Source organism: Prosopis cineraria, unplaced genomic scaffold (genome assembly GCF_029017545.1).
Source record: "Prosopis cineraria cultivar Desert tree isolate PC_DT_omini unplaced genomic scaffold, ASM2901754v1 PC4, whole genome shotgun sequence".
NCBI lineage: Eukaryota > Viridiplantae > Streptophyta > Magnoliopsida > Fabales > Fabaceae > Prosopis > Prosopis cineraria.
In genome coordinates this window covers 38,633,272-38,656,706 of record NW_026555335.1, presented here as the reverse complement: position 1 = coordinate 38,656,706, position 23,435 = coordinate 38,633,272, and the positions used below count along the sequence as shown (strand labels likewise).

The window sequence follows — 23,435 nt, the reverse complement described above, 5'->3', positions numbered from 1 at the left end:
TTTGGAATTTGAGGAAGTTAAAGAAAAAATATTAGAAGAAAATTTAAGAGGAAACAACAGTGGAAAATATCTTTATTTTCTATTTTTTTCCTGTAATTTTCCCCTCCTTATTTTCTTCTTATTCCAAACAAAACCCTAATGAAGCATAATTTTGAAAAGTTGTAGTTAGAATTTGTGTCATTTAAGTAATTATAACTAATTTTTTTAAATTTTGAAATTTTTTTTATTTTAAATAAAGACAGGAGGGAAAATATGATATTAGGCGTGCCTGTTGATATCCTTGTTTTAGTTTTATTCTTCGCTGCTTTAGTGTTCAGTTTTATTTATTTATTTTTTCTTCTTTGTTGCGAACAAGGCTAGGGAAAATTGCAAAAACCATAAAGAAAAGGACTTATCAAATTTGCAGCATCTTGCTCTTCGTCTTATATCAGATTCCAGAAGACGCGTTGATTTTTATTTTTTATTTTTTTTTAATGTTAAACTATGCTTGAAACTTGTCCGTCAAGAGAATTACACTCCTCACTCAGCTCAACTGTACTTCACAAAGATATGTTGAAATTTTTATATTAACTATATGCTTAGAGACTTGCATACCTTCTATTTATCTTTTCTAATCATTAGATATGAGACTTAAGCACACTTCCAAGAGGCTGGAGCACAATAAAGTTGTCTTCCATTTAATTAGCATACCAAACTAATCAATCAAGGGAAGAAATTGTTTCTTTAAAGACATGATCCATAGAAATTAACTTATTTCTGAGGTGATGTTTCTAATCTCATTCAGAGTAATATTAGTCAAGGGGTGATAATTAATTGTTCTGCGAATGACAGACTCAAAGCCTCCACTAAGCCGGTACAGAGATTGATTGCCTTTCCGCAACACTGAGATTAACCAAATTTTAAATCATCATGAGCGTAACAAAGCTTCAACTCATAAGTAACCACGTAACTTTAGTGTTTTGTAATTTTTTACAAGAAAAATTAATATTTTGGTACTTATACTTCCACTCGTTTATAAGTTTTCTTTGTTGTTGAACCAATCATTCAGCATTGACAAAAAAAATAGCACCAGGGTGACTTTCAGCAGGAGGAATGGCTTTTTTCGTTTACGCCTCTTGTGCATGAAATTATTTTAAAAAGAAAACGAGAAAAGAAGGGGGAGGGGGGCAGGAGATGCTCTGCCAAATGAAAAATCGGAGCTTCATGAGAGAGCAGAGTCATAGGACTGATCATAATGAAAAAGAATCACAATAACGCCAAATTTCTGAAGATTCTACAGATACATAAACATAACTGAACCAACAACAAATGCATGAGTGATTGGCCATGTCTCTCCAACGCGACCATCAATAATACTAATAACATGAACCTCTCAATTCTGAATAACGGCTCAATTAACTGTACCAACAGAATAACGACCCCCCAAAACAATCAGTCAATAATTTCACACTACATCTATTCAATGTCTGATCAATGTCGATCTCTCGGGTCGATATTGATACAGAGTCTCTCTAGGAATCTGTGCATCGTAAGACTCTCGGGAGAGTCAAAAAAAAAAAAAAAAGGATAGCAGGAACCAGAACCAGAACCAGAACCAGAACAGAACAAGGAATCTAGCAAAAGATATGTTTTTTCTTCGGTCGGAAATGTCTCTGTCCTTTCGGGTTCTTCTTCCATTAATTTCTCAGCCCCTGCTTTATTCACGTTCCAAAAATCTAAACTTTCATATCTGATGATGGACCAGCAACCAAACCAGATTGTTATATTATAACCGAACAATTCTCCTAATTCCATATCTATACTGAGATACCATGCGTGGCTTTGGTTTTTCCTTCATCAGAATTTCTCTTTCGGAAAGACAAAACCCTTCAAAAATAGACAATCTTAAAGTGGTCACAATACTGAATTAGACGTTGTTTAATCATTGAAACCAAACTATTACCTATATATATCTGATTGATGATGACTTACACGTCATGTTTATCTGAATTTCAAGATTGAAAGGAACATAGGTCGGTGCTGAAGCCGCGAGGATTAGGAAACTTTTGTCGTGGGTCTTCTGCATCCCAGAACTCACCAACAGCATCCTGAAAATGATGTTATGTCGGAATCAGAAAACATTAAAAGGAAATTAACACTTCCGATGCCATTAATTATCAGTAAAAATCTCTGATTGTTATACCAGGGAAGAGAAGACATTGGATCTCTGTCCTTGAATAAAATCCAAAGGATAGTCATCAGCAAAATGTGTGGCCTGATTGGTACTGCATTGTTGAACGGATGGCAGAGGCGGCGAAGCTACACTGTTTAATCTCTGAATTACATTCAAACATAGAACAGTTTCATTAATCAGACATGTTCAAGTGCTCATGTGAATCACACTGCTGGTGGATTTATTCCTTACATCTGGTGTACCCATGAGAGTGTCTTGGCCCGCTGTGAAGTCTCCGAACATGGGATTTACAGCAGCAAGCTTCAACGTCAAAAACTGCACAAGATAGAAGCATATATAGATTCGAATCAAAGTAGAAGTAAAAGAAGAAACTGGTGATGACAAGTATATATGTATGTGTACACATATATGTATACCTCCACTTGGTTCTGAAGGGACTGAACATAGTTGATGATTTCGTCTAACACGAGCGCTTTTCCAGTTACCTATATATTTGATTAATAACCAAATAAACCCCATGTAGCGGAGAAGAGAGAGATGCATAAATGCTTCGAATATATTATAAAAACTTAGACAGAGATGAACTTTACCTTATCACAACCTGGGACGAGTCGCTGCAACATCCTCATCCTCTCACTTATTTTCTCTCTTCTCACCTATATATGAACGATAAGCAAGCACATGGGCGCTTAAGGAATTTCCATAAGTAACACAAATACAATAATCTCCCTTCAATGACAACGTTAACACAGATCGAAGTGTGTGTTGTTAATGATTTTTAATTACCCTTTCGGCGAGGCTGTGACTATCCGTTGCTTCACCCCTCCTGGCTCTGACATGGATATAGCCTGTTGGGGGCTCTAGTGTAATTTTCTTCTCCTGTTCCTGTTTCTCTCCTGCTTTTGGCTTTTCCTCTTCTCTCACCACACCATTACTATTGCTCTTCTTCTGTTTCTTGTCTCTTCCTTCTGCTCCCTTCTAAAACAAGCAACGATTAAAAGCATGAATCTTTAGTGAAAATCTTCAAAATTATGCAGAAACCACTCACACAGCTCAAATCAAATTACAACATCTCTACCTTCGAAGAACCATTTCTGCAATTCACCCTCTTCTTCTTCTTCGTCTGAGGAGTATGGTCGCCATTTTCAAGCTTAACCTGAGCCATGGGGGTGTCGGGAGGAGTGTGAGTTTTGGTATCAGTAGTAACAGTCATGTCGGAGCTTTGATTATTATCAGTTTCTTCTTCGTTATCGGCAAAGTTTGAAGAAGTCTGGTGAATTGGAGGTAGGTGCTGCTCTTGCTGGGGATAATGATGATGATGAAGAGTGCTGTTACTATTTATAAGAGGCTGGTCTCCGAAAGCTGACGAGACGAACGAGGAAGTGTCAAGGAGGAAAGGAAGGTGGTGGTACTGGTAATGAGAAAAAGCTGCCATGAGAGAGATGGTGAGGAAGCTATCAAGAAAGTGATGGAAAGGAAAGAGAAGAAGGAAGTGGACGAAGATGCAGTGTGGTAGCAGAGCGAGAGAGAGAAAGAGAACTTAGAAAAATAATAGTTGGTCTGTCAGAATTCACAAGTCATAGATGTGGAGAGAAGGAGGATATATATACACACATATATAAGTCCCGCGGGGAGCTTTACAAGTGAGAAGGAGTAGTGCGACCGTGCGAGTGAGTGCTATTTCACCTAATAAGTTAGCATTTGGGGAATTAGCTCTTCCTTTGGACACGTCCCTCACAAGTGGAGTGGTGTAACCAAAAAGTCTTTTAAACTTAATAAATCTTATTTCGTTTGTGAAATTTCTTAATGTGAAGCTTATGACAATATACTCCTTCCATTTTCAAATACAAAAAAATAAAATATTTATAGAACTTAATAAAGTTAATTAACTAAAATAATTATGTCTGAAATTAAAAATTTAGATTAAATTATTCATATAATTTATTAAATAAATTTGTCAAATAAAAATCAACATTGACTTCTGAGGTAGAGTACATTTCAAGAAAAATGTGAGAAATATTTTTTTTAGAATTTATAATTTTATTTATAAATAGGAATAAAAGGCCAAATGATTTTATAAATTTGAAAATGAAGGTAGTGCATGAAAATTAAAGAAGAAGGGGTGGCATAAAAAGCTTGTATGTAGGGGCTCATTAAATGTCATGCAGTGTGTACACTGGCTCTACATAATTGACTGGTCTAATCTCATCTTCTCCGTCCTTCTCTCTCATTATTCTATCAACGCCAGTCATAAATATGCATGCCCAACCTTTTTCAGAGAAATACATATAATAATAGTAATAGTTATTGTTTATCGACCAACTAATTAAAATAAGTGATATAAATGTTCTTGGAAAATTAGGATGAAGAGATGAGGAAATTAATATGGGTAGTGAATATGCAAGTATACGGCTAGAGGAGAGGAAGGGAATGTGGGTTTGGATACATTGACTTTGCTTTGGACGGTGACTTGTACGGGCATTACATACAAATCACTTTTTTTTTTTTGGTGAATCACTTACAAATCACATTTTAGGTGCCTATACAAATCAGTGACAATTATACTTAAATTATAGATATAATATGAAATTTTTTAAATCCATATATTTAACTTATTTTAAAAAAATTACAAGGAAGTTAAATTTCATTAATTCAATCTTTTAAAATTTAACTGTCATTCTTTTTTAAAAGTATTACTAACAAATTTTTGCCTCCTCATTTTCATATTTTTTATTGAATTAATCAACTAAAAAACATTTTTTTGTCCCTTTTATTGAAATCAGCTTTCAGGAAGTTGGCCAAAAAAAATTAGTTTTTTCATATATTCAAAACTTGGCTGCAGAAGCATGAGAGAGTGAATTTCCGGGGGTTGCCTACTGAAATGGACGCAGGGGGTTATTTTATTTTATTTTATTTTTTAACCTGAAACGCCCAGACTAATTCCAATGTCATTTTCCTATAAGCTTCAAAAAAGCACCCTTTATTAATAAGAGGTAGGGAAATAAATTTATTTAAGAAGTAAAATAATAAAATATAATATTATAATAATCAACATTAATAAAAACTTATTTTTGTCAAAATATTTAATATTTCAGTATACTAAACCAATGATATTTAAAATTATCTTATAAATTAGGATGAGAAAAATATATCTGAATTTTGAACTCATTTTCTCTCCCACGTAACCCAAGCTTTAGAACAGTTTGACTGGAAAATGTTGTTCAGACCACGACAAATCATGTTGCATGAAAGTTAATTATTCCACCCTATATAATTAATTAATTAGCTTAAATTCATGTTTAGTCTCCTCTTGTGTCGAGTTATTTTATTTATTCTTAATTTAAAATCAACTTTTTAAAGTTAAGTTTTACTTCCTCACTTTTGGGAGAGATTTATTGTCCCAAAATATACTCTCTTCATTAAAAAATATAAAAATTTTTTAATCAAATCTCACCTCCAATAAAGTAATTACATACTTTCAAACTAATCCTATCTTTTCACATTTACTCCTATTAAATACCCTATAATAACTATAAAGTTACTATCAATAGGGATACTTTAAAAAAAAAGACAATAATTGTACCTCGAAAAATTAAAAATGTCTTATATTTTTAATATTTAACTCCTCAAAAAATATTTTATATTTTTAAATGAAGGGAATAAGATATTTTAAAAATATTAAAATTTTATTAATTAGGCTTATTTTAATATTACTTCTTTTCTCTCTATTTAATATTAATTATGTGTAAATTTAAGATTGTTATGTGAAAGATATTTTTAAAAATTTATATATTTATTTTTAAAAAATAAAATTATTAAGCATATGTAATAAAATTTATTAATATATAAAAAATTATTTAAAAATATTTTATAAATTGAAACGGAGGCTTGTTCTGTCACATTAATTGCGTGTCTCACACAATGCTTTGGTTCCATCATGTCGTTGATCGTTATGTTTTCACTTTTCACTTTTCACAATTGAAGGCAGCAGGACGATGCTCAGAATTCACGGGCTGTCAATTTTGAGTTGGACTGGGAATTAGTAGCAGCCTAAGGCTAAGAATTCTACAACTACAAGTGTACATGTTTTCTCATATGTCATTTTCCCTATTTTCTATGTGAATTTCAATTTAATACAAAGGACTCGTGAAAAGCAGCGGTGGAAGCTCAGGTGTGAGTGACATATGGCTATCAGAATAGTACTTTCCACGCTTAATATACTTTCCCAACCCCACAAGTCTGTGCACTACAAATTCTTACTTTTTTTCTTTTACACTGTACAAGATCATCGTTATTTATATATATAGTATTTAATATCCAATATACTTCCATGATATATTATTAGAAGAATTATATTAAAATTTTATCCAAAAAAAATTAGTTATTATAAAATTTATTGATAACTGAATTAAATATTATTAACAGTATAATCAATTATTAATGACGTTTAATTTGGTTATTAATGAATTTTATAATAATTAATTTTTTATGTAAGATTTAATTGTAATGCTCCTTATATTATTTGAGTCTTGTTTTCAGCAATTATAACCCTCTTTCATTAGAAGTAAGGCCTCGTTTGCTTTGTTGGAATCATTTTGATAGAAATAAAATTGAAAATGAAACTGGAACTAGAAATGAAAAGGGAAGAGGAAAAAGAATTAGATTTAGAAATAAGTTTGGTATGATAGAATAACGGGTGGAAATTTTTTTTAAAGTATATTAATTAAATTAATTTTAAAATGTAAAAAGACAATACTGTCCTTACTCACTTTCACACCATTTTCTCCTCTTCCTCCGTAATTATTGGCAGCGACTTAACACAGAATTTAACAATGAAGACTGTAAAATCATGTAAACTTTTAATCAATCAACAACTTTAAATCACTCAACAAAATCAAGAACTAATATATTAATTCTTAGATCTGGAGATGTTTGATGTATTCTTCTTCTTCTTCTTCAAACCAATCACCAAAGAGGGCCTTAGGTATATTCTTCTTCTTCAAACACCAGACCTTCGAACTTGAACCCAAACCCCCACAGCTTCAATGTTCATAGATCTTATTCTTTGAATCCCAGACCCATGAAACCCAAACCCACAGCTTCTTCCGCAATCTTCTTCTTTGAACCCCAAACCCACTAACCTAACCCCATACCCATATCTCACTTAGCTACAATCACAGTGCTCGCTATAAAAGACAATGGATGATGATGACACTGCGTTGCTAGATCAGGAATAAAGTCAAAGAAGGGTACTGGAAAACTGAAGAACGACGAGTGGGCATTTGGGCCAGGAGAGAGAATTTCCTAGGAAAATAAAATTTTCCTTGGCCATAGGCTTGGAACCCAATTTCCACTCTCTCTGCTGAAATTTAATTCCCAATAAGCTAAATTCTTTGCAACCAAACTAGAGAAGTTTCTCTTTCCTCTTCCTCTTGCTTTTCTTGAGCCCAAGTTCCTATGACGCAAACGAGGCCTAATATTTAAATCATTATCCTATTATGGTGTGAAAGATTCAGAATAGATTTGACTATAGCGCTGCAAATGATTTGTCTTTAACCGAATCTCCAGCCTACATCTAGGGCTTCCACCTCTTGGAATCATGCGTTTGATAACCCACATACTCCCTCTTGCAACCAAACTAGAGAAGTTTCTCTAAAGTTGATAAATGGGCGGGTCTAATTCATATGAGCTCGGCCTTTATAAACCCGACTCTTATAGGCCTAAATCCTAAAGTTTAATTACCCCAATTTGATCCTAAAATTGAAACCCGGCCCTTATTCATAGGGCTCAGTACCGGGCCCGTAAGCCCGGATAAGAATAAAATAAAATAAAATAAAATTCAACATTTAGATTTATTTAGAATATTTTAAAATTTAACATATATCAAACCAAAGTCTCACATAATCTAAAAAATGAATAAAAAATTTAAAAGTCAAAATAAAATGAAGGCAAACATCATCATCAATCTTAATCAAGATCTCCCTCATTATCATCCATAAATAAAATATTAAAACCCTCAGATGTAGGTCCATTTGTGAAAGATGGAGGCAGATGATCAATATTAATTATTTCTGCAGCTTCTTCATCATCACCTACAATAATTATTAATTAAATTGTTTTATTATCAAATATATATCTATACATATATCACAAGATAAAATATAAAAATTACTATAAAATGGTACAAAACAATTCAACCAATTACTGGTACAAAATACAAATCAATGTTTGTACATTATCTGGAAAGAGATGAAAACAATACTTTGTGAATAGTAAAATGAGCTTCACGGGCCACCCGGGCCCGAGCCCGTTTTTCTAGGGCTTAAAAGGGCCGGGTTTTGAAGCCCGGTTATCCTAAAAAATACTAAATTTTTAAATCCGAACCCTTATTAAAACGGGATTAAACGGGCAGCCTGTCAAACCCGACCTTTATTTTCAACTCTAAGTTTCTCTTTCCTCTTCTTCTTGCTTTTTTTGAGCCCAAGTTCCTATGACGCAAACGAGGCCTAATGTTTAAATCATTATCCTATTATGGTGTGAAAGATTCAGAATAGATTTGACTATAGCGCTGCAAATGATTTGTCTTTAACCGAATCTCCAGCCTACATCTAGGGCTTCCACCTCTTGGAATCATGCGTTTGATAACCTACATACTCCCTCCAATTTATATTGTTGATCTAAAATGAAGAACATTTTGTAGTTTTAATATATATATATATATATTTACTCTTTATTAATTAATGTGCAGTAAGTAATTATGCGCGGAAAAATTATGAATTGCGAAAGAGGGTAAAATGGAAAAATGAATCAATTTTTCATGATAATTACCAAAAAAAAAAATTGATGTGCGTAAAACATGCTAGACGTATATCCTACATTATGGGAGGAAAGACGTTCATAATAATGGATGCACCAATTTTGCAGCCTCATTCAATTCAAGTCTACAAATCCTCTTGATCTAAAGATTTATTAATTCACCCCCTTGATTCTAAGAAATTCTTGCATGGACCGATGTAATATATTATTCATATTCTATTCAATAAAAACATACCATGTTAAATAATTGTAAATATAAATTAATTTTTTCATTGATGAATATAAAAAGAGAAAAAATAAAAAATTAAGTAAGCCTCTATTATAAAATTAAAATTATTAAAAATAATCATATAGTAAGATTTTATTTAATCATTGAACAGGTGTAATTTTAATAGATAGAGTATATATGTCCTAGTGCACGGGGCCATGTAATAATTTTTCTTTAATTTTTTTTTATTTAAGTTATCTTGTAGAAGAGTTTGAAGATTCAAACTATAAATCGTTTTACATGGAGCGTTAATTGCTTTGTTTCAAAAATATCCTTTTAATGTCATCAATTTCCAATGAGAGTATATAATGTCCATGTTTTCAAATTTATAATCACTCATTAGAGATAAAGATGGAAATCAAAGCAATTGCAAGGCAATTTCAAATATGCAATACAACTAATTTTTTCTTGGTTGCGGTAAATTAGTTAGAATCCATCTACATAGCTTTTGAATTAATGGATTTAAATTTAAATTTTATATTTAAATTGTTGCATTTAAAACACATGTATTTAAGATATTTTATTTGGATAACCTAAAAAAATCAAGGAAGAAAAGAGATAAGTTAAATTTACAGTAAAAATGAAAGATTGAAAGTGACAAGCTTAATTTTATTATTCGATTGGCAAGAGATGAGAATTAGAAATGGAAGAAAAAAATAAGAATAACAAAGGTACTGACAATAAAAACATGAAAAATAAAATAAAAACATTTGAGTAGCCAAGCTTTCAAATAATTAAGATATGGATGGAATTTGAAATTACAAAAAAAGTTATAATAAAGTATGGCTTTGGATTTGTATTTGATATAATCCTTAAAATAAAATTAAACTAATTAGGTATAAAATTAAAAGCAATAACATAAAATAAAGTGATTACTAAAAATAAGTTAAAGTATATTTTTAATTCTCTAACTTTATACAAGGTTTTAATTTAGTCCTTTAAATTTGTAAAGTATATTTTTAGTTCTTGTAATCCTAACATTATTAATTTTAAATGATTTTTTTGTTTTAATTATTATTATTTTAAAAAAATTAAACTTAATATGTTAATATTTAAAAATTCAATATAAAAATTTGTTAGGATAAAATAATAGTGTTAAAGTTAAAAGATTAAAAAAATACTTTATAAAGTTAAAAAATTAAAATGAAATGTTGTGCTAAGTTAAAGGACTAACCATATACTTTAGCTGTAAAATGAAATATAATTTATAAATTAATAAATTATGTGTGTGTGTGTGTGATAATTCAGTTTATTTAATTTTAAATTTTACTAACCGAATTAAACTGTGCAACTAAAATATTAAAAAAAAGAATTGAACCAAAAAATTGAATTAAATAATAAAGATTTGATTTGATTCGATTCTATTTTTGATTCAATTTAATTTTGCTCACTCCTATTTGAAACTATTAAAATTGCCATTATGTATTGAGATTATTTTTAATACTATTCTTAAGTGTGAATTCTGATTTTTTTAACTAAAATTAATAATAATCTCAATCCATAATGATAATTTTAATACTCAAAAGTAATTTTGTAAACTCACACTCTCTCTATTAAAAAACTTAATATATTTTTTGAGAAGTTAGATATTTAAAAATGTAAGGAATTTTTAGTCTTTTGAGATGTAATCATTGTCTTTTTTCAAAAGTATTCATATTGATAATGACTTTATATTTATTGTAGGATGTTTAATGGGGGATAAATATAAAAAGATAGGGTTAGTTGGGAAGTAGGTAATTATTTTATTAAAGATAAGATTCGATTAAAAATACTTTATATTTTTTAACGGAGAGAATATATGTTTTTAATTTTAAAGTTAAACTATGACCTAATATTGGGATTTCAAAAATATATGATCTTTAACTGTAATTAATGACATTATGAGCTCCTTAATTGTCATTTTCCTTTTTTTTTTTCAAACGTTGATTCTCCCCATCAAACATTCCATCCCAAACTCATTGTAGATTTGAATCGTCTGATTTGTACTGGTACTTAACAATTTAGCTAATTTTTTACATTGAAACAATATTTTCATAAAACATTAAATCTGCGGTGAATTAAAATAAGAGTCTAAATATTAAATACATTAAATGATGGAGTTGACAAATGGCGCTGAGGTTAATGGAAAAAGGTTGCGTTAGTGGGGTAAGGTTAGATGAAATACTCCATCCATTTTTATATATAAAATATTTTTTAAAATTTTATTTTATTTCTAAACATAAGAGGGAGCAATAATATTTATAAGTAAATAAATAATTTTATCCTTATTTTAAAAAATAAAATAGATCATTAATTATATATTTTTTCTACCGCCATCATGATATTAATTATAATACTATTAGGAATAAAATTAAAAAATTATTATATTTTTATGTGAGTTTAACTAAAACAAACCTCTATTGATATGTGAGATTCGGTTAAAAATACCTTATCCATAAAAATAGAGAGAGTATATGCTTTGGGAGGTGAGAAAGTTAAGGGCATAATTAAAAAGGGTGCAGAAATAAATGAATGTTCCAAATATAAATAAATAAACGGAACTCCCATTTTCCCAAACTATAAAATATTTTTAACAAGATTTTACACGTTAATAAAATTTATTAAATATATTTAATAATTTTATTTTTAAAAATAAAAATATAATTTTTTAAAATATTTTTAATTTAATATATTTATAAAAAAGAAGGATGAAAATTAAATAGATAGAGAGTGTAACATTGAAATAAATATATTTAATAAAATAATAACTTTTTTAAAGTATCCTATATCTTAGGACGTCAAATTTATGCTAAAAATATCTTAATAATTTGACACGGATAAAGTATTTTTTGAGCAAAAAGAATAATATTAATATTCCATTATCTTAATTTATATGATATTTTTAATAAAATTTTATATCTATCAATAAAATTTAATAAATAAACTCCCTTTGTTAAAAATGTAACGTATTATTAACCGAATCTTACTTCAATAAAATAGTTATTTATTTTTAAATTAATCATATTTACTCGTATTTAATATGATATTTTATCTTAAAAAATATATAAAATAATTTATTTAATAAAGACACCTTTGAAAAAAAGACGATAATTGCATCTTGAAAAACTAAATTTTTTTATATTTTTAAATATCTAACCTCTCAAAAAATGTCTTACACTTTTAATGGAGAGATTATTTTATAAATTTAATTCTTATATAAATTTTCAAAAAATATCCTCATTAATAAGTGACAGGGAAAGAAAAAATATTTAAGAAATAAAACAATGATGTGGAGTAATATTAGAGTAATTACAATTAAGGTCTATCCATTACTTTTAATATTTTAGGGGAGATACTCCCTCTCACTGGCAGAGCTTACTCTTTTTACTTACAAAAAAAAAACATTTTATATTTTAAGATATCAAGTAACCTTTAAAAGTATCTTATAAGAAGTAGTTGAGAAATAATGAGAACTAGTGATTCAAGTAGGTCAGGCTTCCTCGAGCTCAGCTTAAAATACTTGAACATATAAAAAGTTTACATAGTCAAGTATGACCCTAATACCTTATGCTTTTAAGTTTATTCGAGTTGGTTCAAATATTTAAATTGTTAAGTGTTACTTTATCTTCTTTTTTTCTTTTTTAAGCCAATTTCAATTTTTAATTAAAAATTTTATATTTTTAATTTTTATCTTAATTTAATTTAATTTATTAATAATAAAAAATAGTTTGAGTTTTCAAACTAAGCCCATCCGAGTTTGAGCTTGCTTAGATTTTTTTTTAGGATGTCAAATTTTTTTTAAAAAAATGACAATAAAATCTCATTATATAAATGACAATTTGATATCTCAAAATGTTATAATTTTATTAAAACTCTATAAACTTCTGCGTCAATAAATTTTAGATTGAAAAGTCAATTTTACCTATACTGACAAGTTGTAATTATTTATTTAATTCTTGTAATTTTATGAATAAAAATTTTTATTCTTTAAACAAAAGTTATGAATGAGGTTTGTTATTTTAAAAATTTATTTTTCAATAATAAAAATTATATTTGATAAATTATAATTTCTTGTCAGACTTTTATGATTTACAGAATAAAAATTACTATTTATTAAGTAAAAGTTTTGATTGAGCTTGTTTTTTCATAATAAAAATTACCTTTGACAAGTTGTAATTTCCAGTCCACCTCTTATGATTTATAAAATAAAAGTTGTTATTATTTTTAATGAGAATAAAATAATTTTTTATTTTAAAATTTATTGACTCATGCTCTTAAAAATTTTAATAAAGTTATGATATTTTAAAAAATTATATTATCATTTATATAATTTAAGATAATTTTATTTTTTAAATTTTTTTAACTTTTAGGCTGATTCTAAAAAATTTTTGAACTTATTGCAGCTACTCGAAATTACCAACCGTGCCAATAATTAATTAAGATGGGGACAGGGGAGTACTGTAGGAAGGAAATGTGGGGTTAAACAAGTTTGGAGCTTTGCGCACCAAAAAGCTGAAAAGACCGCCCTGGAAATATATGCCCTTTGGTTGTTATATGAGGACTGAGGCCCACCTTCACTGGTTTTTTTTTTTTTTGGAAAAAAAAGAAAAGGAAAGCACACAACCACCCACAAATATTTAAAATGTATATTAATTTTGATTTTTAAATTTTAAGATCCCAATATTTTTAAAGAAAATTTAGTCTCCTATATTTTTTGAATATATCAAAAAACATATTTTATAATATAAAAATAATTAATTTTAATATCAAAATTGATTTTTCTAAAAAAAGTTAAAAAATTTGACAAATCAAATATTTGAGCAAGCTCAAAGAGATTGGAAATGAGCTTGCCTATTTGACCTTTTTTATAAATTTAGACTAGTTTGAATAAGCTCAACTTGAAGATGAAACATGAATGGTTAAAAGAAAAGGGCAATGGGAGAACTTGAATCTCTCAATCCGATTCCTTTCAATTAGAGCCAGTAATTTGATCGGACCAAGCTTTTCAAGTGGGTTTGAATAAACCTGAACTTGTAAGAATAATTTTTACTTTAAAATGAGTTTTTTAATTATAAAACATGTAAAATATATTTTTAGTATACTTTAAAAATATAGAAAAATCAATTTTGTTTTAAAAAAAATTTATGGGTTAAAGTTTAAAAGTCAAAATTAATATACATTTTAAATATTTTTTAAGATATTTTTAAATATTTTAAGTTGAGAGTTTTTTTTTAATCCATGTCACCCCCTTTTTTTAATTTGATGTAATTGTTTTAAAATTTATCTTGTTCATTGAAAAATCCAAATGCCTATTTAACACGTTAGCACAAAGTTAACGGTGTTAGTGGACACATAGCAATCTTAACACCGTTTAAGTTACATCGTCTTTCTAAAATTATAGAAACTAACATTATATAAATGAAAAAAAGTATAAAAATTTAAAATATTAAAAAAAAAAGTATAAGAACTTCAAGCAATACTGGAGTAAAAGTACATAAACAAAAAATAGTATTTTCAAAAGAAAAAACTATGAAATGGGGCTAATAGTTTTCTTAATTTAAGAAAGTTAGCAGTAACAACATGACATTATAGGCGTGGAATCGATGTTGCAACCTCTTATTATATAAGAGCTTGTGTGTTGTTGGGCAGAAAGATAATTAGCCACATCCTTCTAATTTGGATTATTGTTGAAAGGCCAAACGCCACTAATCTCGCTCATTAAGCATGGAAACTTGCTTGACAGACTATTTTCGGTGCCATTTACACTTTGGCTACGCATCTCATTTCTTCTGTTATACTCACTGTTCGTGACAGAATAAATTCACTCGCACGCACCAGAAAATGACACCTCATCTTTTCCAGCTGCAGAATCGTCATTTCGGAGAGGCACTCTACTGTCTACTCCTTGCGAGAGCGAGACTCACGTTTTGTGCCTTCTTATTATAATTATAATAATAATAATATAATGCTTCCACTCATTTCGACCCTTTATGCGAGACACTAAATAAAATATTAATTATATGTACTTAAATTCATTAACTATGAGGTATAATGTAATATAAATTTAAATTTTTTATTTAAATAGAGATAGAATTATTTTTTATTGTGTTTTAAAATAAAATTAATAATTTAACTATTTTTTAATTTTCGTGAAATAATTATGGGTGCTTAATTAATAGGGATGGGAATAGTTAGCATGTAGAAGTAGTTACACGTAACAGTACGGAACGGTCAAGGGCTAATGTGGAATAACATTAATTTGGCGTTTTCTTTTTGAAACTGTCACACTACGACAACGCGATGCTTTCATATTCACACGTTCTCTGCCGTATCATAATAATAATATTATTATGGACTTTTATCAATGAACTGTGTTACGTTTTTTTACCCCCCAACGTTCGCAGTTCACGCCATCATCTTCCAGTTTCAAATTTCAAAGATTAGTGTGGGCTTGCAAATTAATTTCAATGCCAGACTAATTCTGATTGGAAAATGTGATTACTTACCACATGTGTATATTCCTCACTAAATTAAACAAGAACATGGTGCAATTACGTGTACCCAGACTTTTGAAAAACCTTTTAGACAAATTTACTATCATACAACATGACAATAACGACCGCGTGTATTTCCTTCAATGAATAAATTATGGTTAGAACACCACTAGAGTGTTTTGAGTAGATTATAAGAGTTAATGTATTGAGTTTATGAGTTATTTTATTTTATTTTATTATATATTACTTATTGTATTTAATTTTATTTGATGTGAAAGTTTTCGATCATTTTAGTTTAAGTTCACTTGCATTTAGATGTTCTAACAACCTTCACTCATGTGTAAGTCTTTATCAAAGACTCTACACAAACACTAAGTCACTGCTTTGGTAACCAAAGCCATTCCTATTTTGGGTTTTAATTAGTGTGACAGGTGCAAGTTTCTACTTTAATTAGGGTTAATTTCATTTTGGACTTGATAACATGTGCTCAATTATATACTTTTAACATTGGTTTTTTCCCCTAAACTTTAAAAATGATTTCATCTTAACACAATCAAATGATTTTTTTTGTTTTATTTTGAAAAATAACATTTAATTTTTTTTTTTGTTATAAAGAGATAAAATATACACTTGATGTTAGAAAAACCAAAGTCATACCCAGGCCACTAGATCCGGAATAACAGCAAAAGACTTGACATACCTCTTGCCATTGGTTGATGACTATACCCACTAGATCCAGAATAACAACGGAATATTATATTTACATAATTAATACTCCCTCCAAGATAAAATATAAGTATTTTTTAGCAATAATCCGCATGCCAATAAAATATTTATCCTCGTGAAAATATAGCATTGTTTTCCTTTCATATATTTAGTTGTACGTAGTTTACGATGAGTGGGAAGGATGTTATAAATTTACATATACAAGAATTTACGTTAATAAATACAAGGAGTATAATCTGAAAAAAAAAAATCTATATAAGTATTAAATTGCTTATATATATTTTGCAAGAACATTAGTTAGGAGAAAATATTTATATTTTAATCAGAGGAAGTGTATACCAAACCCCCACCGGCGACCTTCACTCGTCTTTGTAGAATTCTTTTTATTTTTTCACCTTCAACAATTTGTCTGGTCCAAAAGGATCAAGTAAACATCATTTTCATCCATTCTGAGTTTATCTTTAAAGATATGCAATATCTAATGTGCGTTTACAATGCGCATTCACTCAAAGATATTTTCAATAGTCCATTTTTATTTACTCAACGGTTTAAGTAACATTTGTTTTTTGTCATTTTCAAACTCAACTTACCATGCATGTAGGGCCACATGTAGTTGAACAATGTGCTAAATTCTCATCTCTGATCTCTTATAATCTGCTAATAATATGAGAACAAAGACAAATAATGCGTTTAACGTGGGGTTGCATAGTGAGACAATATCGCACTGTTTTTTATCACGCCAACTGATCAGGAGGGGCTGAGTCAAAATTTCGAGCTGGCGGCGCCGAGAGAGCGTGAAGACACTTCCAATTGGTTCAATAGAATTAAGAAATAACAGTTAATTCATTAAATATGTTTTAAAATAAAAACGTCTTTCATTTTTATTCATGTTAAAAATAGAGAGAGGTACATTATATATGAGACAACAACAATAACAACAAGCTTTATTTCATTAAATAGGATTAGTTACAAAAATTATAAAATGTCATTATATTCTATCATTTTAACCATAACCCACAATGTCATAAGTTCAAATTTCAATATTGATGTGATCTTATTGGTGGGTGGTTTGTGAGTATTTTTGTGTATCTTTTTTGAGCCAGATGCATGTGATAAGTGGATATTTTACCTTGGCTTTTATAGATATATTCCACACTTTTATTTTTTAAATAATGATAGAAAAAGGATAAATATGGATAAAAATTTTACTTATTACTTTTAGTGTATTTTTAGAAAAAATAAGTGAAAACAACATATGAACTAGTACAAAATATAATTTTAACTATATACTTTTCATCACTGTTTATTCAAAAAATTGTGATAAAATAAGTTCAAATGGTAAAAATATAAATAAGGTAAAAAATATAAAGTTTATGGTGACAGACATACAATTCACCTGTCATCATAAATGATTTCACAAGATATTAAATAAATTACTTAAGTATCATTAATTTAATTTTTAAATTTAAATTACTAAGAAATATACAATTGTATGAAATAAACATATTTATGACCACAGTTATATGGGAAGACTGTGGCCATAAATATATGTCAAAACATTTATGGTGATAGGTCATAGTGTGATTGTCGCCATAAATGTAGCAACATTATTACTATTACCATTAATATTTATTTTCATTAAATTAGTATTAATGTAAGTTAGTATTAATAATTTTTAAATATTTAAATGTTAAGGTATCTAAACTCAGACATATTAAATATGTCTAAATTCAAAGACATTTATTCACTAAATTAATATTAATAATAATATTTTTTTTATAAATATATATATATATATATATATCGTGTCTGAATTTAGACATATTAAATATGCCTGAATTCTAGACAAAAGATTTAATTAATTAATAACTAAATTAGCATTCAAAAATTTTAATTAATTAAATTTTAAATATATATGTCTGAATTCAATCATATTAAATACGCTTGAATTCAGACATATTTAGTTATTAAATTATTATTTTAATTAATATTATTTTAATTTTTATAATATTTTCATATATGTATGTGTGTATGTGTGTATGTATTTTTAATGTATCTGATTTCAAGCATAATAAATATGTTTGAAATTAGTAACTTATGTCAACAAGCTTACTTAACACTTGTCGCCATAAGTGTGTTCAATTTCAGGTATATTTATTAGTACTTATGATGACAGGTGTGCTAAATGCGTGTCGCTGTAGGCTTCTTAATTTAAAAATCAAGAAGGACACTGATGATGATGATCAGTAGGAGAGAAATCGCCTTCGAAGGACACTGAAGAAGAGGTAGCATTGGCAGTGATAATCAATGAAAGAGATCGTCTTTACTGTCGCTGTCGATAAAGAAAAGATTGTCGCTATTGAGATTCCAGATGCCATCATCGATGAAGAAGTGTGAAGGTGAATACTGCTAAAAGGGAGAGAAGTGGGGGTTTGAATGAGCGACGGTGAGTAGAGAATGAAGATCGATTGGCTGAGTGAAGGCTGGAGGTCTTCTTGCTAGTCTTTTTTCCAAATCACCTACATTGGTCTTCTTGCCAAAATGGATGGGCATAATGGTCAAGGGGTTGGAGATGTAATTTAGACTTGGTGAGTGGTTTAAGTGGACCAGGGCCTCTTCTTTTCCCCCCCTCATTTTTCCTTCACTTCCCCAGTCCTCGAAATTCATATCATTTTATTAAATGATTTTTTTAGTTATAGAATTAATGAAGGGTGAGGATTCAAAAAATGGAGAGAAAAGGATGAGAAAAAAAGAAGAGGCCCCTGCCCGATTTAACTCTACTCACTCAATGATTTGAGGCTTTTTAGACAACACTAGTGTTAGTTCTTACTGCACATGGACAACTCAAACTCTCGATCTTGGACCACATACACAAAGCTAAATGGACGAGGAAGTTTCAATCTTCGACTGCATGCGGACATACTATAATTAGGCTAGACAGTGCAAACGTAAGGCCCATAACACACGTCAAACCTTGATTTAATATTTAATATGTTTTAAATTAGATATTACCAAATCATATAAGATTAAGGTTGAATTATCTGGATTCCAGGCCAAGAGAGATGAACTTATTATAAATAAACCTTCTAGAAGCCTCTCAAAAGATCAAACTATCCTAGTAGAGGTGTTGGTGAGCCATGGTAAAGGAACATAGTTAACCGAATTAAAGTAAACTATCCTAGTATTTGTAAATCATGATATTTGGCCTTAGTCTGATTATATTGGTCGGGTTCACCGCTTTTTATTGTGTTATTTATTTGCTTTATTAATTATTTAAACCTTTTTTGAACTACTTGTTCTTTCTAAAATAACAAAATTATTGTTTTCACTTGGGTTTGACTTATAAAATACTCTAAAAATTAATTACTATATCAATTCAGCGATAAGCGTGATGATCATGAAAAAAGAGTCGTTCATGGTATGAACTCATTCTGATCAGCGGGCTTAGTCAGTTTATGGAGGTGACATGACGTAGAGGTGTTGTTGGCGTTTCAGTACTCACAGCCAGCCCTATCATCAAATTTGAACATAAGCCAACTAAATCCCAGCACTGCATATTAATGCAGGGACCAACCCCAACATACCATGATCACGCATGATCACCAGCTTGCTCCTCATTTATTTCTCTCATTTAATTAGTCAACACTTTCCTCTTCTCTATCCATAAAATTACTATTGTCTTATATGCATACTATGCACCATCTATATATTTTCATGTTTCCATGTGTCATGTCTGCCGTTGTCTCTTTCTCCTGTGCCACACAGAGTGCTTCTCCACCATCTTTTTTATGAAACAGGATACAGGCCCTTCAGCATATATGTTTACTATTTGATGACTTACTCATTTAATTGTAATATTTAAGGAAAGTATTACTGAGCTTTATATTTTTTTAATTTATACAATCATAAAAAAAATAAAACTTGATTTCATTTTATTTTTCAAAAGAAAAAAACTCTTGTTGAACATCGACTTGACGTGCATGAGGGAGGAGACAAATTAAAAAAGACTGAAAGACAAAATATTCTTCCTTTTTTTTTTTTTTCGTGCAGATGAATTTTAGCCAAAGATATCGTACTTATTGGATTTGGACATATCAGAACCAGAGTTCAACAAAAACACGTACCTACGCTTCCCAACAAAACAAATACACAGTACACAAAACTATTTAATGTCGAATGCTATCAAATAATCCAAATCGAAGCGTTGTGGGGTTTAAGTAGGCAACTTTTCCTTTGTGTCTTCCCCCTCCTATTTAACAAAATCAATGCATGTTATAATAACATATTATCCTTTTTTAAATTGTGCCACGTGTATCATTTTATCAATAACAATTTTATTTAAAACACAGTTGAACACTAAATGTACTATCTTTTCTAACAAAAATTCAAACTTGAGTTCACTACGTTACAAGAAATTAATATCTTCCATTGGACTTAACTGTACTCTTATTAGCTTTATTATTATTTGAACTCGTCAAATTGCAAAATTAATCTTGCCATTAAATTTCTCGATGTCAAACTTTATAGTAGTAGATATCATAAAAAATTTTCAATTGAAAACCTGATTTTGATAACACTTATTGTGAATGAGAAGCGACCGTCTAAAAATGAGAGAGAGGAAATTAAAGATGGGCAAGATTAATGAAATTATACCACAACTTAACTCAAAAAGTTAATGCTCAAGTTTATACATCATTCCTCTTTATTATGTTTTAATCACTCTGGTCTTATTTATAGGGTAAAGAGAGAAGAATTTTTTTTTGTCCTATTTACAAACTACATCATTAAATTTGTATCATAAATTTTTCTTTTTAACCCTCATTGAATGTTCGAAAGAGAAAATATGTTATTAAAATGTATATATTTAACAAAGGTAAAGTTGAGAACTTATTAAATTTTAAGATAAAGTTAATGAGTTTTAAGCTTTTCTTTCGTATTGATGAACCATATTGAAAGTGATCTATAAATAGGATCAGAAAAATACTTATTAAGTCATACTTTACCTAATGGTAAACCATTTGGTATCCCAAAACCAATAGCTCCAACTAATTTGCATTTGAGCTGGGTTAGGACCCTTTAGGGAAAAACTCTACTGCTAAACGATGCTACATTCTCAAGACTCAAATTTGAGACTCAAGTTAAGTTAGAATAACTTTCTTACCAGTTGAGCCTAGCGTTCTTTGGTTATATATTCCTTTTAGTCTTATTTATAGGATAGAGAGAAATTTTTTTTTTGTTTTATTTATAAGTCACATTCAGAAATTTGCATCACAAATTGTCATCCATTGAATATGGAGCGAGAGAAAATACGTTATTAAATTACATATATTTAATAAGGATAAAATTTATTAAATTATCATATATAGTAAATAAATTTTACTTGCTCTGTTCAAAATGTAAAACATTTTTTTAAAAGTTAGATATTTAAAAATTTAAGGCGTTTTTAGTCTTTCGAGGTATAATCATTACCTTTTTTAATAAGTACTCTCATTGATAATGACTTTATATTTATTGTAGGATGATTAATAGGAGTAATATAAAAAAATAAGATTAATTTAAAAGTAGATAACTATTTTATTTGAGGATGAGATTCGATTAAAAATGTTTTATATTTTTTAACGAAGGAAATAATTTTTTTTACCTTCAGTAAAATATATTAAAAATATTTTATAAATAAAATCCGGACAGACAGCGGCCGGACGGATGGAGAATCAAATCAATTAATTGCCATTAAATATGCACGAAAATTCTTTAGCTGGGAGTCTTGAATCCAGCATACGCTGCATGAATCAACTCGTCCAAGTTACAGTAATAACCAGTATCTGACTACATCAACCGATCATGGCTACTAAGATTTACATTATATAGTGATGACAGTATCAGATAAAAATAGTGTGTGTCAGTTGTATTTTATTTAATTGAGTGCTATAGTTGCGTAACAGAGCCATACTCCATATGCATTCAGGACGCTTCTGTCTAATCACATAATCATGAGCCGTCATTGGATAAATAGCTACCCATTTTATGTCTAATCACATAAATAATGATGTAATTCACTTTTTTGTCTTAGTATTACATATCCACTGAAGTTACTGTTGATTGATTTTATCATTTACAATCTTTGTGCGATTTGAAATTTTATTTTTTTATTAATGTGCAATTTAAATATTAAATTATAAATTCTGAGATGATTTAAATTTTAAATTTTTAAAAAATATATTTTAAATTTAAATAATTAAAATTGGGATGATTTCATCCCACCATTTAATTTAAATAAATGTCCGACAAAATGAGACCTAATGTGGTATTTTCACCAATTGAGTGAGAGAATGAGAGTAAAATTTGATAAAAATCATACATTGAACACCAATTCTTTAAAATATAACAGACATTTGTTAAAATTTAATAATAAGGGCAAAATTACCTTTACTTTAATTGAGTAGGATTCATGATGTATCTTTTGAATATTTAGAGTTCAAATCGCCTTTAGATTCATAGTTCAGGGTTTAAATCATATATTAACTCTTTTATTTTTATTACTTTTATTATTCACAAACGTTAGTATTTGTTGATTTGTGTTCCATTTTTCCCATGCTCCTTAGCATTGAACTGAATAGGTATTGCTATATTCTTTCTAATCTAATCCTATTTATAAGTCACTTTTAGTCTCTTTTATTAGATTAAGGAAAACATTAAACTTTATTAAATCTGTCTAAAAATTCAGTAACTTTTCAACTTTATTCTTTTTAAATATACATAATTTAAAATAATATTTTAATATTAAATAACATTCTCGGCATTTAATAGGGTCAAAAAAATAAAGACAGATATAAAAATTAGAGAGGTATACTGTAAATATATATGACCAAAACAAATACTTTATTTACTGGATAAGTAAGATCATAGAAATATAGAAGAGTGCGACAATTCTGTCCATTCACGTAAACAAATACAAGGCGCCATAGACCATGAAGTTTTT

At 28.9% G+C, this 23,435-nt stretch overlaps 1 protein-coding gene across 3 annotated transcripts; it reads right to left on the bottom strand.

Annotated features, from left to right (window-relative positions):
• Positions 1-1,226: 1,226 nt before the first annotated feature.
• On the bottom strand, positions 1,227-3,761 carry LOC129308073 (transcription factor bHLH137). 3 transcript variants are annotated; one of them, XM_054949063.1, is made up of 8 exons: positions 3,252-3,761; positions 2,960-3,148; positions 2,764-2,829; positions 2,590-2,658; positions 2,405-2,488; positions 2,183-2,314; positions 1,972-2,087; positions 1,227-1,866 (listed from the first exon to the last, which is right to left on the bottom strand). In XM_054949063.1, exons 1-7 carry the CDS (start codon positions 3,606-3,608, stop codon positions 1,992-1,994), a joined length of 993 nt encoding a protein of 330 aa, XP_054805038.1. In that variant the 5' UTR covers positions 3,609-3,761; the 3' UTR covers positions 1,227-1,866; positions 1,972-1,991. The 3 variants fall into 3 exon arrangements, with proteins under 3 accessions (XP_054805038.1, XP_054805037.1, XP_054805036.1); XM_054949062.1 differs by having other exon boundaries at positions 1,943-2,087; positions 2,960-3,151; positions 3,252-3,760; XM_054949061.1 differs by having other exon boundaries at positions 2,960-3,151; positions 3,252-3,759.
• Between the last annotated feature and the right edge of the window lie 19,674 nt (positions 3,762-23,435).

Excerpts from the sequence above, each read along its gene's own strand:
- LOC129308073 (XM_054949062.1), bottom strand. The coding sequence starts at position 3,608 with ATGGCAGCTTTTTCTCATTACCAGTACCACCACCTTCCTTTCCTCCTT. Across the intron at positions 2,489-2,589 it reads CCCTTCAGAACCAAGTGGAG|TTTTTGACGTTGAAGCTTGC; the intron begins GTATACATATAT and ends TATCTTGTGCAG. Across the intron at positions 2,088-2,182 it reads CCAATGTCTTCTCTTCCCTG|GATGCTGTTGGTGAGTTCTG; the intron begins GTATAACAATCA and ends CATCATTTTCAG.